We start from the raw sequence: 15,376 nt of genomic DNA, 5'->3' as shown, positions 1-15,376 counted from the left end.
TCGGAGCTGCATTTTTTGGGGGGCAAGCGAATTAGGGCTCCTGCCTGCGTGTCCAGCGGCCATGACAATAAAACTGACAACATTGCCCCATCAATTCTGGGCTTTAATCTGCGATGACACTCGCACGACACATCCACAACGATGATGGGAGGGGATGGGTATGGGGAGGGGAAGTGGTCTGGAGCCCGCGCTTAGTGGCTGTTAAAGCCAAATAGTTTGGCCAATTAGTTTTCGCCGCCAATGGAGAGGGAACAATGAAATGAAACCATTCAATGAATTCAACTTGTCATATTTATGGCCACGATTTGAAAGGGCGATCAGTCTGCCATTTCGGTGCGGGAGTGGTCGTGGGTGTCCTGGAGCCCTTTATCGACAGGACGCATGCATCGGGATGCAAGTGTTTGCATAACTACACACACACACACACACAATGAAATGGCCGTGTGTCTGTCTGGGTGCATTGTCATGCGTGTGGCTGCGTACTTATGTCATATGCATGTTTGACTACTTAAAATTCAATTGGCTCTAAAATAAATGATTGCCAAATATGTGCGCTGCGTTGTGCTATGTTTGGTGCTATGTGGTGCAGTTTGGTGTGTGTGATGTGGCTGGAGTGCTTGATGTTGGCACCCATTGTAACTAAGTGTCAATTGTCATGTGTCAAATTGTGGCATACAAATTAGGGTAATCAGAGTACAACAGCATGTTTGATTGCTTGCTTTATTTATGATTGTTTGCACAACTTGGAGCACAGCCGGGCAGAGGAGAGCCAAGCCGGCCGCAACCTCGTGTGTCCTGTGGACGCACTCGCCAGTTGGTAGTCCGTAGTCCATAGTCTGCTCACCAGGTAAACACACACCACCCAACAGGCAACCCACCTGCTAACCCACCTGTGAGGCACGACTGTTTGCTCGGCATTTGTATAAATTGTCATTGACATGAAGGCTCGATGTGGCCAGCAGGCCCGCGATAGTTTGGCTAACTGGCCAATCAGTTGGCCAGATTGCTCATTACGTCTTTTAGAATTTAATACGTGGCCTGTGGGCTGTGGGCCCGCCTATATATGCAAATATATGTGTATGTGTAATGCGGTCCTAATTGCTTTTGGGTATGGTGCCTGCATTCAAATGACAACTTTTCAGTTTTCAGTTCGCCCAAGGAGAGCCACGCAGAACCACTTTCATACTTATGAAAAGCTGAGGCTCATTATTTTCCCAGCACGAGCATGCTGCTGACAAATTCAAGAGGCAAATCCAGTTGAAAACAAGTTAAGATATTATAAATGCATAAAGGGACAGGAAGAGGCGTCCCTGGCATCGGGGCCCAGCAAGTCCGTGTCCTGGTTCCGGAGCACAATTAACATGTGCGGCAACGTGGCTGAATATGTATGTATATACATATGTGCCTTCTGCCAGCTGGAATGGGTTGGGGGTGCAACTTAAATTTTAACCAGGACCTCCTTTTGGGCGAAGGAACTACAAAGGACCTTTAGCACACACCCCACGTTCAAAGCTGAGCAGCTGCAAAAAGTGGCCGCGGCCTTTATCACACACACAAACACACAGGGGCGTGGGGGCGTGGCAGGCGGTTTTTGTTCAGTTTGCTACACAGCTAGAAACACTAGTAGCTTAGAATTTACACTACCAACAATTTTTCTAATTTGAAATAGAAGAGAAGAGCAAAAGTTCAAACAGATGGCATGGAATTTCGACATGATTTTTATTGGTGCAATATCTTGATGTCTTTTGCCACTCCTAGATCATCCGGCAGGGGATCTTCTGGGAACAATTGCCGGCTAAATACCCAAACCCATGCTCCCCAGAGCCCCGAGCTGCCAGCCTTTTCCTGCTCCGTCTCAACGGGGCAGCAGCTGCTGGCAAGGACAATTAGAAGGACCTGGACCCCACGACCCAATATATATGCTTTTGCTGGCTGAAACAAAGGAGGGCGCAAGTATGTGGCTGGCAGACGGCAGTTACCGTCGCCGCCCCTGCCAGCGTGCTCCCAATAAAGGCGCAAAAATTATGAACTTTGGCCAAAGATGAACACGCTTTTAATTTATAAATAGGCCAGGGTGCGGGGAGGGAGCCAGGGATGAAAGGGTTTGAAAGCGGATGAACGGGCTCGAGATTGCGGATGGGGCTGGCCGACTTGTAGCGCAGGCAATCCACTCTCACACTCGGAAGAAGTGGGTATGGAACCCAAAATCAGATGCATATACATATGTATATATAATTTATATATCTTTCATTACTAGTAAGAATTATTCTTTAATATATATCCACGATATTCGCTGCTTCGCGCATTTCTAGATGCAAATGTATCTAGTTTCGAAAGCAGGAAGCCGACTGCACACATAGCACTGAATAATTAACAAATTGTGCCGGAACTCTAATCAAGTCCCCTCCCCAGCGGGGTGATCTGTCAGTTAGAGCGGGAGGAGGAGGGCCAGTTCCTTGGGCAGACTACACACCCCGCTCTCCGCCAGCAGGTCCACTGGCCACCAGCCACGGCAGCAACACGTGGCTGCTGCTGACCGACCACGTGTTGCTCGGCTGTTAGCCGGGCTGAAAACGTAAACAAGGCGGCTGCTACGAAGCCTCCGGCTCGGTGGCCACTCGAGTGACTACGAGCGAGGACGACGACGCGTTGGGGCATGGGGGCACTGGCGTCGGCCGTCCTCAGCCAACCGATGTTTGAGTGAAACCCGGTCGGCCGAAAGCTTTCCGAGCCCGAGTCCGAATCTCAATCCGAACCCGCACCCGAATCCTCAATCAGCTTCAGCTTCAGCTGCGAACCGTACCGAACCGAACCAAACGTGAAGTGGCTGGTATTCCGGCAGGCGATTGTGGCCTTCCGCCTTCAGTTGTTGTGCCGCCGTGAAGGAGGACGGTAGCCGTGCGCGCATACGGAGCACATTGGTGCCGCTGGCGTTGGATTCGAGAGACGAGAGAGAGAGTGTTCCAAGATTTCCCAGTTCAATAGTTTCGAAAAATCGTTTTCGAGTGCTTTTTTTGTCTGTGCTTTCTGGTTTTCGCTGCCTGCTGAGCAATCTGACTAGCGCGCCTCTCGTTCATGGCTGGCGTTTGGAATTGTGAAGGTCAGCGCGTCGTCGCGATCGGACTCCCATTTCAGTGTGTGTCGTAATCCGGCCAAGAGATCGCGTTTGAAAAAGATACGAAATCTGTTTGCTCAAGACTTGGTGTAAGAGTACGTATGTATATGGCACTGATCACAGTCCCCTAGAGTTTAGTTAGTAAGGAAACTATTTGATCCGTACTAGTTCCCTCAATCTACGCAAAACGCACGGGAACACGCTGATCAAGTGGGTTTGGCTTAAGCCAACTAGTCTTCTGCCCATTTAGTTGGCCAAAAAGACAGCAGGGTTCCTTCCTTGCCCACATGGGTGCGGAAAAGTTAAGGTTTATGGCCGCTACGCCACTTACGCACGATTGGAATAAAAATGTCCTGCAGGCGGCAACAAGGACATAACAATATACATGCGAGTACAAGAATGACACAAGTGTAGTCCTGCTGCTCCTGCTGCCAAAACGTACGAGCGCCATTAAGTGCGGCAACTACATACAAGCACCTTTCGCACAAGACACAACACGAAATGGTTACAAAATATGAAACTGCTGTGCGGAGCCGGAGTCGTAGTGGTGGTCGTAGTCGCAGTCGCAGTCGGAATACGGAGTATTATGTCCAAAACCACGACGCCGACTGGGACTACGGCTCTGTGCGGATATTAGGGTGCTGGTCCCTTGTCAGAGACGTGCCGTGGCACAGGCTGCTCAACCCCACTAGTTGATAGTTGCTCGTTGCTGGCGTAACCCTTTCCTGCCCCAGCCACATATGCATAAGGGTTCCCGGTCATGTCTGCGTCCGTGTCTGGGTCCCTTCTCCTTTCCTTCCGTCCCTTGCCGTTGATAACTTAATAGCTGGACAATGCAATATTTTCCATTTACGACTTCATTTCTATAAACGGCCAAAACCAAGTGTGCTGGTCCGGCACCTGACTCCATTCTGGACAGCCAATCCGTACGACTGCGCTTCGCTCTAAATTGCCCTAAACTGCCAAGGACCTTTGAGCCGCTTCTCGTGCACAAGTGGCTCCTTCATCGTGAATGCCAGTTTGCAGTCCGTCAATATCGGCCATGATCTCCGTGGCATATGACCAGTTAGAGTCAGCTCTCATGGCCATTCAGTAATTTCCCATGAATATCACAATGTAAACGGAATCCGCATGGATGTGACATAAGTCGCAGCAAAAACGTGTGGCAGCAGCACAAGCACAAGAAGTTGCAGAAACAGTAACAAAATTAAGAGAGCACCAACTGCTGGGGCAACTTTACCAAGCCGTGCGGCACGTGATGCTTGTGCCCAGCGGAGTTCATATTGCACTGTGTCCCAAGTTCCAAGGCACCACTTCCCACTCCCCGATCCCGACTCGAATCCCGAATCCGAATCCGATTTCATTTGCATGCCTGTCTGCAGATACTAAATCACCTTCAGCTCCCTTGGACAATTCTCGGAGCACGATCCGTGGCCTTCATCCGGCCTGGAATCTGTTCGAGTTTTCAGATTACTGTGGCAGGATGCAACTGCCAGCGCACCCAAAAGAGCACAGGGTAACAAAAGTGTACGAATTTGGAAAATTATAATGAGAGAAAGCCGTTGAAAGGCCCACCAACCTATGAAACATATATTATTTTATTTTCTGGGTGCACACTGGCTACTTGGGGCTGCCCATATTGTGTCTGCACTACAAGCATTTCAAAATAAATAACACAATTGCCGACTGTGGAAGTTTGCCTGTTAATTGCTCGCCAGATGGGACTGTGCCACTTACCCCACCGATGGGGCTGAATCGAACCCTTTCTGTTTTGTTCATCCGTAGTTTGCATTTAAGTGTAATACATTTTGAACTCGGTCAGAATGTGCCACATCCCAGATACCACCCACACACACCTTGCCACCGATCCGGACGGATCACAAATCCTTGACTTGAGAGCCCTCCGTGCTCCACGCTTCACGCTACTCGACACTCAGAATGCACTAAAATGGGCCGTAAACAATCGAAGTAATTGCCGACGCGGACTGTATAAACATAGTGATAAACATAAACAAAATCGGTCCATGGCCACGGAAGGGACGACGGAAGGAGGGCGGAGTACTTTTGGTCGGAGATGAGGTGACCAGAAGAGAATAGGTCGTAAAAGCATTTATGGCCGATCGGTCAGTAGACATGTGGAAATAGTATTTCGATTTGTATCTCGGGCAGGCCTCGCTGAAGAGCTAAAATGAGTAGAGATAAAAATAAGTTGCCGAAACAGAGATTATCTATATATTTATTTATACATTTCATTTTTATTGAGCGCGCACAGAATGTATTTCATAACTCACGCGGATTGCTTCTTAAGATGCCTATGATGATAATTATAGACACCCACCGAAATACAGATCTGTTGATCAGAACTCAACTCAGCTGAACTGAGATAAACTGAGATGAACTGAGCTGTCTGTGGCAATGATGCGTGCCACACCTTTCGACCTTTAAAGCGCCAAAGGCAACGCGAAACAGAACAGCCGCATTCAACTAATTACCTTTGACATCAGATTGGCCGGAAAATAATTTACTTGCTGTTCTAGAATTGCTTATTTATTTATTCACGAGCCTCACGAGCAAAAAGTCTATAATTTATTCATTTATGACTTTTTATTTTATTTATTATGATTTCTTTTGACAGAATGGTTTAATAAATACTCCGCCCACCCCCGCCGTCATTTCCGCAGCTCATGCATGTAAATGCAGCCAGAATATATATTCGCACTCACTCACCAGCAGTCCGCAGTTTGCAGTTTTCAGTTTTCAGTTCCCAGTTCGCAACTTGCAACTCGCAGTTCGCAAATGCAGGTAGCTGCCGTTGCAGTTGCAGTTGCTGCAGGCATGCATAATTGAAGAGATGCACGTGTGAAGTCGCCAACAGCTGGCGCCGCCAAAGTCATCAACTGGCGCATTTGTAGATGCACTTCCAGTGGCATCTGCAGCTCCCACTGCATGGGCTAACTGCATCAGCCAGCTGCATACTTTAGTGCTTTGGTGCTTTGCCACCCCCGTGACTCCGTAGCTCCGCCAGCAGAGCAGATTTATGGACTCGATGGCTTCCAGGTCCAGACGCAGACTTCTTTGCTTTATCATGGACAGCTCCCCCATGGCATCCACCGGTGTCTTAGCGCCGTGGATTTGCGAACGAGGGCTCGACTCCTTTGGAAATCACTCACAAAGGTGTCCAAATGCATGGAACAACGCATGTGGAGCCAGGGCCTCTTATGTCCAAAGTTTCTTTTTTTTACTGTACTATGCAACGTCGCTCATTGTTTGTGTGCACTCTTTGCAGGATACTACGCAACCGGAGAGTCATGCACTTCCCATGCATCCACTAGCTGCAGTGCAGCAGCGCCGGAATGTTGGCCGCTGGCAGCAGTGAGATCACTGACTTTGGGCCACACTCGCGCCAACTAACGGCTGGCACCACGCCCAAACGACCCCACAAGGCCAGCAGCCACCGTCCTGGTTCTGGTACTGGTTCTGGCCCAATGACAACTGGTGGTACCAGTTCAACCAGCGGTAACGGAAACAGCGGTGGGGCTCTAAACGCCCTTCCCACGACGAAGGTCGGGAGCGGAGGAGGCACCATGTCCGCCACAACGGTGACTGCGACGACGGGGAAGGCCACTGTCAGCCATGGCCATGGTCATGGCCACGCTCTGGGGCGCAGCGAGGCGAGGAGCGGTCGGAGCGCTGCAGCTGGACGCTCCAATGTGGACGGATTCGTTGGCGGAATCGAGACGTACTTGGGCCTCATCGGGTGGCGAAAAAAGTGCCTGTATACCCTGCTGCTGCTGCTGATGCTGCTCATCATCACGAACCTGGTGCTCACCCTCTGGATACTCAAGGTGATGGAGTTCTCAACGGTAATTGCCACTCAGCCACTGGGCCCCCAACCCGAACCTAAAACACTCACCACTTTGCTTATCGCTTTCAGGAGGGCATGGGGCAGCTCAAAATCGTACCCGGTGGCATACAGTTGTCCGGACAAGCGATAATTATGGACATGCTGCGCGCCTCCACAATCCGTTCGCGGCACGGCCAACCCATCTCCATAGGTGAGTGCGAGTCGCGTTCCCGTGGAGCGCCTCCGGCATTATCGAGCGATTAGGTGGCACCTCAACGGCGTCGCAGTTGTGCGGACATCCCCTGTTCGGATTCCTATTAATATTCATTTCATAAATTTGCAACCTTCATGCTTCTTTCGCACACTTCACACATTTCACACAATTCGCACCCCACTCAGCTGGTTAGATCGTGGTCACGCCCTGATGAGCCATCGCCTAGGATTCGGGGGTCAGGGCTCAGAGGCACCCATGGGATGGCCGCTGATGAACTTCCTCCGCAAATGTCAAAGTCATGGGGGCCGCCCGCCACATGCTGCCTCCGATGACTGAGTGCATGCGGCCGAGTGGCCGAATGGCGGACAACTGGACGACTGGATGGCTGGGTGGCTGAATGACTGAATGGCATCATCCAGTGCATGTTTAATGAACTGCGCTGCCGGCCGCTATTATGCAGCCTCCGAGGAGCATCGGCAGGCCCATTTGTTTTCCCGTGCTTGAGGGCAAGTGCATCGGGCTTAAACATTCATGGCACAGGTGGACAGGAGGTTAGCTGGTTAGGTGGATGGGTGTGGACATGGGCAGGCGCACGGTTGGGGATGGTCGAGGACAAATGTGTGCCGGTGCCAGTGAAGACATAAATCAACAGATATCAAGCGTGCTCAGCACGAAGGCACGACCAGGAGCCAGAAATCAGGAGCGCTAAGCGTCGGTAAATGAGATCGGGGCTGTTGCTCCGCTTGCCCCACTTGCCCCACTTGCCCAACATGCTCCACTTGCTCCGCCTTGAGCAGCAGCCAAGATGTACAATTACAGATAAGCCATATGAAGGCAAGAGCTGAGAAGACTGATGCCATTTCCCAGGGACCTTCGTCCATGTGTCGACAGCAAAATGTTACCAAAAAGCAGCAGAGCATTTCCCGCAGCGATAAGCGACAACCGCAGATACGTGCGCGGAAGTGGGCGGTGGGTGCTGGGTGCTGGGCGCTAGGTGGTCCAGATGGACGGATACGGATACGAATCCCGACTAGGACTGAGGGATGGTCGATGGGCGACGGGTGACGGGTCACGGCGGAACACAGCCACCTGGCGGGGCTGTCAGCGAGGGCTGATAGCTGATAGTTGATAGCCAAGAGCGATGGCCATGCTCGACCCAGCTGAGACAATGGAGGAGAGCGGAGCCTGAGTTTTGATTTCCGTTTCCGGCGACTTGTAACATGCTATCTTAACCAGATGAGCACTGGTGCCCACTTTCAACGCCTCTGCGGCTGTTTGGCGTTGTGTGTTCACTCATTTATATTGCAATTACTGCTTAAATTACCCGCATTTGTCACACAAACACTCACTGCAATCCTCATCCGGCGCATATGTATTTTCCGTGTATCTGTACCTATTTCTTGCCCTCGACAGAGTCATCACGTAACTTTTCAATCAATACACGTGATCCGAATGGCATGATTGAGAATCATTTATTCCTGGGACACGATAAGTTCGAGTGCCTGTCGGCGGGATTTCGCATAAACGACACCAACGGACGCAGCCTGTTCTCCGTGAACCGCGATGAAGTCACCATCGGAGCACATGCCCTGCGGATCGACGGCGAAGGTGGCGCCGTCTTCCGGGAATCCGTGCAGACGCCCCATGTGCGGGCCGAGCCCGGCCGGGAGCTGAGGTAAGTACTGAATGTGGATGTGAGTGGATGTCGAGCCACGTCCTCTGGTTGAGCCCGGGAGACTCTGGTGATTGCCAGCAGGAGGCAGGAGGATGGTACAATGGGAGAAGGGAAGGGCTCGAACGATCTACCAACGGAGGAGTGCCAAAGCCATGGCCAATTAAAGTAAATGAAATCGAAAGCCAATCTACTGCAGTCCGGTGTTGAAATTCAATGACTGTAATAAATTTTGCAGGAATTCGTTGCCAGCAACGGGCAGCATCCACGGCACGCCATGTTGTGGCATATTAGTCGTTCTTGGATGGAGTTCGGTGGGGAAATCTGAGAAATAAAAAATTAAAAGCAAACCAAACACTCGGCTACGCTCGTGCTCGCCCTCGTGGGTCTCTGTCAACGTCACCTTTGCGGTAACAAAAACAACGCCAGGCCCCCGCCCACGCCCACGCTCCCGCCCCCGCCACCGCCCATTCCCACCTGGTGTAGTGGTGTTCGGGGTGCACTGCAGCTGCACCTCCACTGCATCCAGTGGCACCACACCACACCGATGCCACCTGTATAGGTGTCGGTATTCAGCTCACTGAGCTCACGCGGGCAGCGAAAATATTTATACACATTTGTCAGAATGTACACAAACGGTGGCAGTGAATTAAAAAGCGCTACAGGGGCCAGACCTTTTTTCCTGTACGGCTAACGCCAGAATCGGACTGCGATTGGGATTGGCACTGGGCGGCAATGGGTGACACTGGATGGCACTGGATAGCACTGGATGGCACTGGGATTGGGATTGGGATGGCAGTCTCTTGCATTATGCCCATCCATCAGCCCATCTGTCCGCGTGGGCGAGTATGTGTACACATGGACCATTAACAGGATCGGCGGCTTGTAATAACATTTTCATTGACAAATTTGATGATAGCTGCCTGTTGGTTCATGAAAATTACAAATTGTCTGCCGCCAGATACACAGGCAAACATTTCAGTTGACGAGGCGACAGCGATGTCAGCGCAAAGTCATATCAGCCATTCAAATTGAAATTGCAATGTTTTCAAGGCACTGCACCAATTGAGAGACTTTCCGTTTCATTAGGCCAGGGCGTTCTGGTGAGGGGGCTCCCAGTCCCGAATCCCGAATACCGAATCCTGCAACCTGCATTCAGCATTCACGATTCAGCATTCTGCACTCACTAACCGAGGTGCCGGCACAACACTTCCCTCCTGATTTAATTACAGACTCGAATCGCCCACACGCCAATTGGAGATGACGGCGGCCAAGGACATCAATTTGCAATCGCGGGCAGGAGGCATAGAAGTCGTGGCCCTGGAAGACGTCAAGTTCCGAGCCCTCGATGGGAGCGTAAGTATGATTGAACGCTAGCAGCGTAGACTGAAAGCCAGATGGCGTGGTGGTGAGTGGGTAGTAGTAGCGTAATCACTTGTCCTCCGTGTGCTCTTCTCGATGCAGCTGCGCCTGGAGTCCTCCAAGATACTTATGCCCAACCTGAGGACGGCCCAGCCGCCCATTCTGGGCACAGCCCAAAGCAGGGATCACATGCATCGTGTCTTCCAGCTCTGCGCCTGCTCCAATGGCAAGCTTTTCCTCGCGGCACCACACTCCATATGTGCCGGCGATGATTCCACGGTCTGCAGATGATTGCACGACTCGGCGCGCTGGCAGTCCACATCCACATCGTCCACATCCGATAGATCCCGATCCCGATTCCGATTTCGATCCGATACGGATACGAATGCGGACACTGATTAAGGAGCTGGGTCTCCGGAGTTCTGACAGACCGGTATGCAAGTATGCGATTCATGGCGAAACGCGGAGCAGACCACAGCCATAGCCACACCCATACGCACACGTTCATGTTGAGTTATTCATATGCTGACTGGAACATAGGACGGTATACCGTATACCGTATATGATATACCATATACCCAATTAGTGCAAATCACTCACACACACACATATAGTATATGATTAGCCAGGCGTACGCGTACATCCTGCGTTCATAATCGTACATAATCGTTCATACCCCCACACACTGTCGAGGGAATTGTACCCAAACTCGAAGGACAAAATCAAGAGCTTCTTAGACACTTGGATGTTGTGTACTAGTATAACGAAGGGCATTTCGGAGACATAGGCATAGTACCCATAGACCTATATAATATCACCAAGTCAACTAACTACTAATGGATTAAACAAATAGACAGATATGATGTCATAGTCAAAAGTAGGATGCCGTCAGAGTTGAGTCGAATCTCACATCAGTATTGGCGTTACTTCTATACCCCTCAGAGATCAGATTGAACGAAACTCGGTTATAGTTCAGTTTTGGTAGAAATCGCCACACACAGCTCGCCTTATACAAAGAAAGTATTTCTACTAGGTTTCGATTATGAATATACTCGTACGTTTCTTTTTACAACTCGGTTTTATAAATCAGTAATCATGGTTATTCTTTATAATTGTTAAATCTGACCCGATTCCACAAAGCAGTCCAGAGATATTGTACATAAGACTGTCCAACTCATAGAACTCCAATACTGCATCATCATAGCATCAATCTCAGTACTATACGAATACGAAAACAAATACAAATACTGAATACAAACTGAATAGGACGTACTCATAACCGTATTCATGTAGATAATATCGCGGACAACCAATGAAATTTAGAAAATGTTTATACGATATCTACATACTACGATCAGAATATCCAAAATCCGAAGCACACCGCTGGTATCAAACACAATACGAAGACAATGAATATCATCCAATAAGTCGCAAGAGCTATTTATACCTATACTAGATACAGATATTAACAGAAATTCGAGTATGAGTATCAATATGAATACAGAAATAAATATGGGTAAATGAGTTTGAATATGGCTATGGATATAAATACGAATATAAATATAAATATGATTATAATTATAAATATGAATATGAATATGAATAGAGTTGAATATGAAATTGCCGTTGAATTTGTCAGGTGCGGAAGCACTGATATATAGATATATATATATAAATAAATGAATGTATATGTATATGTATCAGTATGTATGTACACCAAATGCAAATGCTTTTAAATGGACATTAAGTATAATTTGTTGTTGATTTTTTTTAGCACGATTAGAAAACATAAAACGTAATATAGGGAAAATACAGAATCATATATCACATATATTGTAATACAGCAACATACTTACAACAAATACATGCGTAAAGAACAAACTAATCGCCCCAATCAATTGATAAGTGAGAAGATATAGTAAGTCGGGCGGGAACAACAACAACAACTCCTCCGCCTGCAATTGGTTGGACATACGGATTTTTAATTCGACGGCTAGGATTGTGCGCACTTTTTCCAGCAAAGCGCTCAAACGAGGACTCAAGCCGAGTGCTCGTTGGTTGACGCCTTCTAGCGCCACTTGGATGGAGCCGTGGAGCAGAGTGATTCAAGTGCTTTGTGGGTGCGTCTAAGCGAAAGTCTCCGTCGCCGAGGACGCCACGCTGACGATGACATGGCCACCAGACCAGATAGGCCCTGCACGCCCAGCCCTGCCCAACCCATCCCAGCCCAGCAGCTGCAAATGATGTGGTCGTGGTCGCAGTCGTGGTCTTGGCTTCGTCCTTATCCTCGTCGGCGTTGTGGGAGTTGCCGACGGGAAGTACGACGGCTACGGCGGCTACGACGGCACACGACGAATCCTCGGGCGCCTAAATTGAGTTACTCTCCGAGTCAAGGACTTTGAGGCTTTGAGCCGAAATCGAGCTTGGCCCACACAACCAGAAGCTTTGCCAGCAGTCAAGTTTGCCGCGCGCGAGGCAGTCAGTTCAATTGGAAAGCTCCAGGACGGGATCCCTTGTGACCCAGCCTAGCCCTTGCACTGGGCTAGCAAGTGGCGTTCGCTGCCAGGATTAGGGGATCCTATTCCGTATTCCGCATTCCATATGCCGTACTCCATACTCCACGACCATCCAACGAGCAGCGATGCCGGCGGAAGAAGTACAACAGGGTGCGATGGCGCACTCGGCGTTATATTTAGTAGTCTATTAATATTCAAACAGGCTCTTTTGTACTTTTCCTCCTCATTGACGCGCTCGTCTACCGCTGTCGCTCTTTTTGTCAAGCATACGCCCCGTTGTACGACCCTCACACGTGGCCATGTAATCACATAAAATTTTCTAATTACCGCACTAACAAGCACACACGAGTTTTCCAAAACTGACAGCTAGGAAGTAACTTTCGCGACTCTTCCATTTTGGCAGCCCTTGCCACTTGCCACTCTGGCACACTCTGCCACACTTTGCCACACTTTGCCACATTGCCACTTGTGCGTTTTTAGCCCTGAGCACATGCATAGTTTAAATTTCAATGCATAACTCAGCCGCTGTCTTAAGCCGTCCTAAAATTTAAATGAAAACACCTTGCGGCGCCATATGTGAGCGGCCATAAATTCAGCAGGCCACCGCCGACTAGACCCATCCGTTCGCCCTTCCTGGGCGAGCTTAACGGCAGGAGGGGATGGAAATGGGCTACGACCTTACACTCTCACCCCTCCACAGAGGATAGGTGTTCCGGGGGGTGGACGCAACAGTTAGTTAGTAAACGATAGCTAAAATGGGTGTAAACCTGCGCCAAGCTGACAAATTAAGTATGCATGAAAGTGTAGTGTGTGTGTTCGTCCTCGCATACACACACACACACACACACACACTTAAGTGACTTAAGGGAAGGGGGGGAGGCATTTCTTTCACGTTGCAGTTAATAGGATTTGGCTGGAGAGTGGAATGAAATTAATTGTTTCATTTGTTTATAAAACGTTCAAGTCACTGCTCTTGCACCACTGTTGACAGCGAGGTGTGCGTGTGTGCACGTTTCCACGACTGTATGTGTGTGTGTGTGGGTGGATGGGTTGTATGGGTGTGCGGTGTGTGCGTGTTCGGGCGTAGGGATCTTTAGGTGCATACCTTAACTGACGTTTAAGTGGGCAATTAGGCAAAGCTGTGTAATGTTTTCATCGTTAAGGACGTACGTTGCACAGCCAGTTGGAACGTGCCCCCGCCCATCCGCTGCAAGGTCGGATTGCTTTTTGGCCACCTTTTGAGCCTGCTTTTGACTCACAGCTCACTCACTCAGTCAGTCAGTCAGTTGGGCACTGCTGACCCACCCAGGGGCAGGTCACTCCAGCCAACCCGACAGATTGATCAACCACTTCGACGGGTTGGCGGCCTATCTGGAACTTCGTCCAAGAACACTCCTCGGATATGGAGCAGTTGGAAAAAGTCATATTTCCCGGGAGACCGGCTGCAGCCTGTCGTTGCCTCAACCATTTATTAACTTATTAAATTACACACATCCTTGCACAGGTTGCCAAGTCTCGAGGAGGCTGGAACCTGCAGCAGGGTGGAGATGGTTAATTTATTTGCATGCAAACTGACGAACTTGCTGGCAACTTGCAACGACCATCGAATGAGTACGAGTGTACTCAGGCTGCATCCACTGCACCCTCTGTATCCCCCGGAACAACTGGAACCTTGGAACCAACCGGTCCTGGGCCACCTACTTTATGGAGCTGGGCATTTAAGAAAGCCAAGAAGTAGTTGCTGTCGACGTCGGCTCGGCTTCGGTATTTGTGTCTTATCTGCCGCATCTCAGTGGCAGGAACGAGGTCGGTCCAAGCGACTAAACGAATTTATGTCGTAATGAATGTCGGTTGCCACATATCTGCGTGTCTATCTGCGCTTTATGCACAGTTCAGCACTTCTTTCTCCCAGCACACGAGTATCCGCACATCCTTATTGCATTGTGGCATTACCGTTTAGGGAAATTTAATAGTTATTCAAAGCGCCGCGAAGGGGCATGGGGCCAAATGTGGCGCAGTCCGCTTATCGGCGAGACTTTTGGAAAATGATTAGTGGCAGCCCCGCCCGTTCGACTCCTGCAGACTCGGAAAAGCTACCAAGGCGTCCAGCTGAGCGAGCCGAGTGCTAAACTGCTCCCAAACCCAAATCCAAACTGGGTAAATTACGAGCTGTTCACTTTGTGCTCAAGAGTTTCCCTGTGGGTTAACTCATTTACAATATTCTACTGCCCTTCCCGTGCGAAGGTTACATTCACCCCCCACACAACTTGTACAGCTCGTTTGAGGATACCAGCAAATCGCTACACTCCACTTCGCGTAGAGCGTATCCTGGGTGCGCATTGCCGTTGTCCTTTTTCGGATCCTGTCTCTTCTCTCCTCGCGACGGCTTTTTTACGAGCTGTTGCCGGTGCTGCCCGCTATGCGCGGGTGCGTGTTAACAGGCAATTAAATCCGAATTACAATTTGCCCCCTTCTGCAGCCCCATCAGGTACGCCCATGTGTGTGTGTGTGTGTCGGGTTGTAATCGCAAGTTCCCTTCCGTTCAGGAGTTAAGCGGCAGGTGTGCCAAGCGCCACGCTGCTCGTTGCGATCCGGACACCAGTGCCACTTTCAGGCCACCTCCCTCCTCCTCCTCGCTCCTCGCTCATTCCCA

General features: G+C 49.8%; 1 protein-coding gene across 2 annotated transcripts; it reads left to right on the top strand.

Annotated features, from left to right (window-relative positions):
• Positions 1-2,834: 2,834 nt before the first annotated feature.
• Positions 2,835-12,088, top strand: LOC6724879 (delta-sarcoglycan). Of its 2 annotated transcripts, none has more exons than XM_016173135.3 (6): positions 2,835-3,214; positions 6,402-6,978; positions 7,050-7,170; positions 8,587-8,848; positions 10,078-10,201; positions 10,310-12,088. In XM_016173135.3, exons 2-6 carry the CDS (start codon positions 6,469-6,471, stop codon positions 10,496-10,498), a joined length of 1,206 nt encoding a protein of 401 aa, XP_016037710.1. In that variant the 5' UTR covers positions 2,835-3,214; positions 6,402-6,468; the 3' UTR covers positions 10,499-12,088. The 2 variants fall into 2 exon arrangements, with proteins under 2 accessions (XP_016037710.1, XP_016037709.1); XM_016173134.3 differs by having other exon boundaries at positions 2,836-3,210.
• Positions 12,089-15,376: the final 3,288 nt, after the last annotated feature.

This window comes from Drosophila simulans, chromosome X, assembly GCF_016746395.2.
Source record: "Drosophila simulans strain w501 chromosome X, Prin_Dsim_3.1, whole genome shotgun sequence".
Lineage (NCBI taxonomy): Eukaryota > Metazoa > Arthropoda > Insecta > Diptera > Drosophilidae > Drosophila > Drosophila simulans.
The sequence above is the reverse complement of the archived record's forward strand: the minus strand, read 5'-3'. Positions and strand labels throughout refer to the sequence as shown.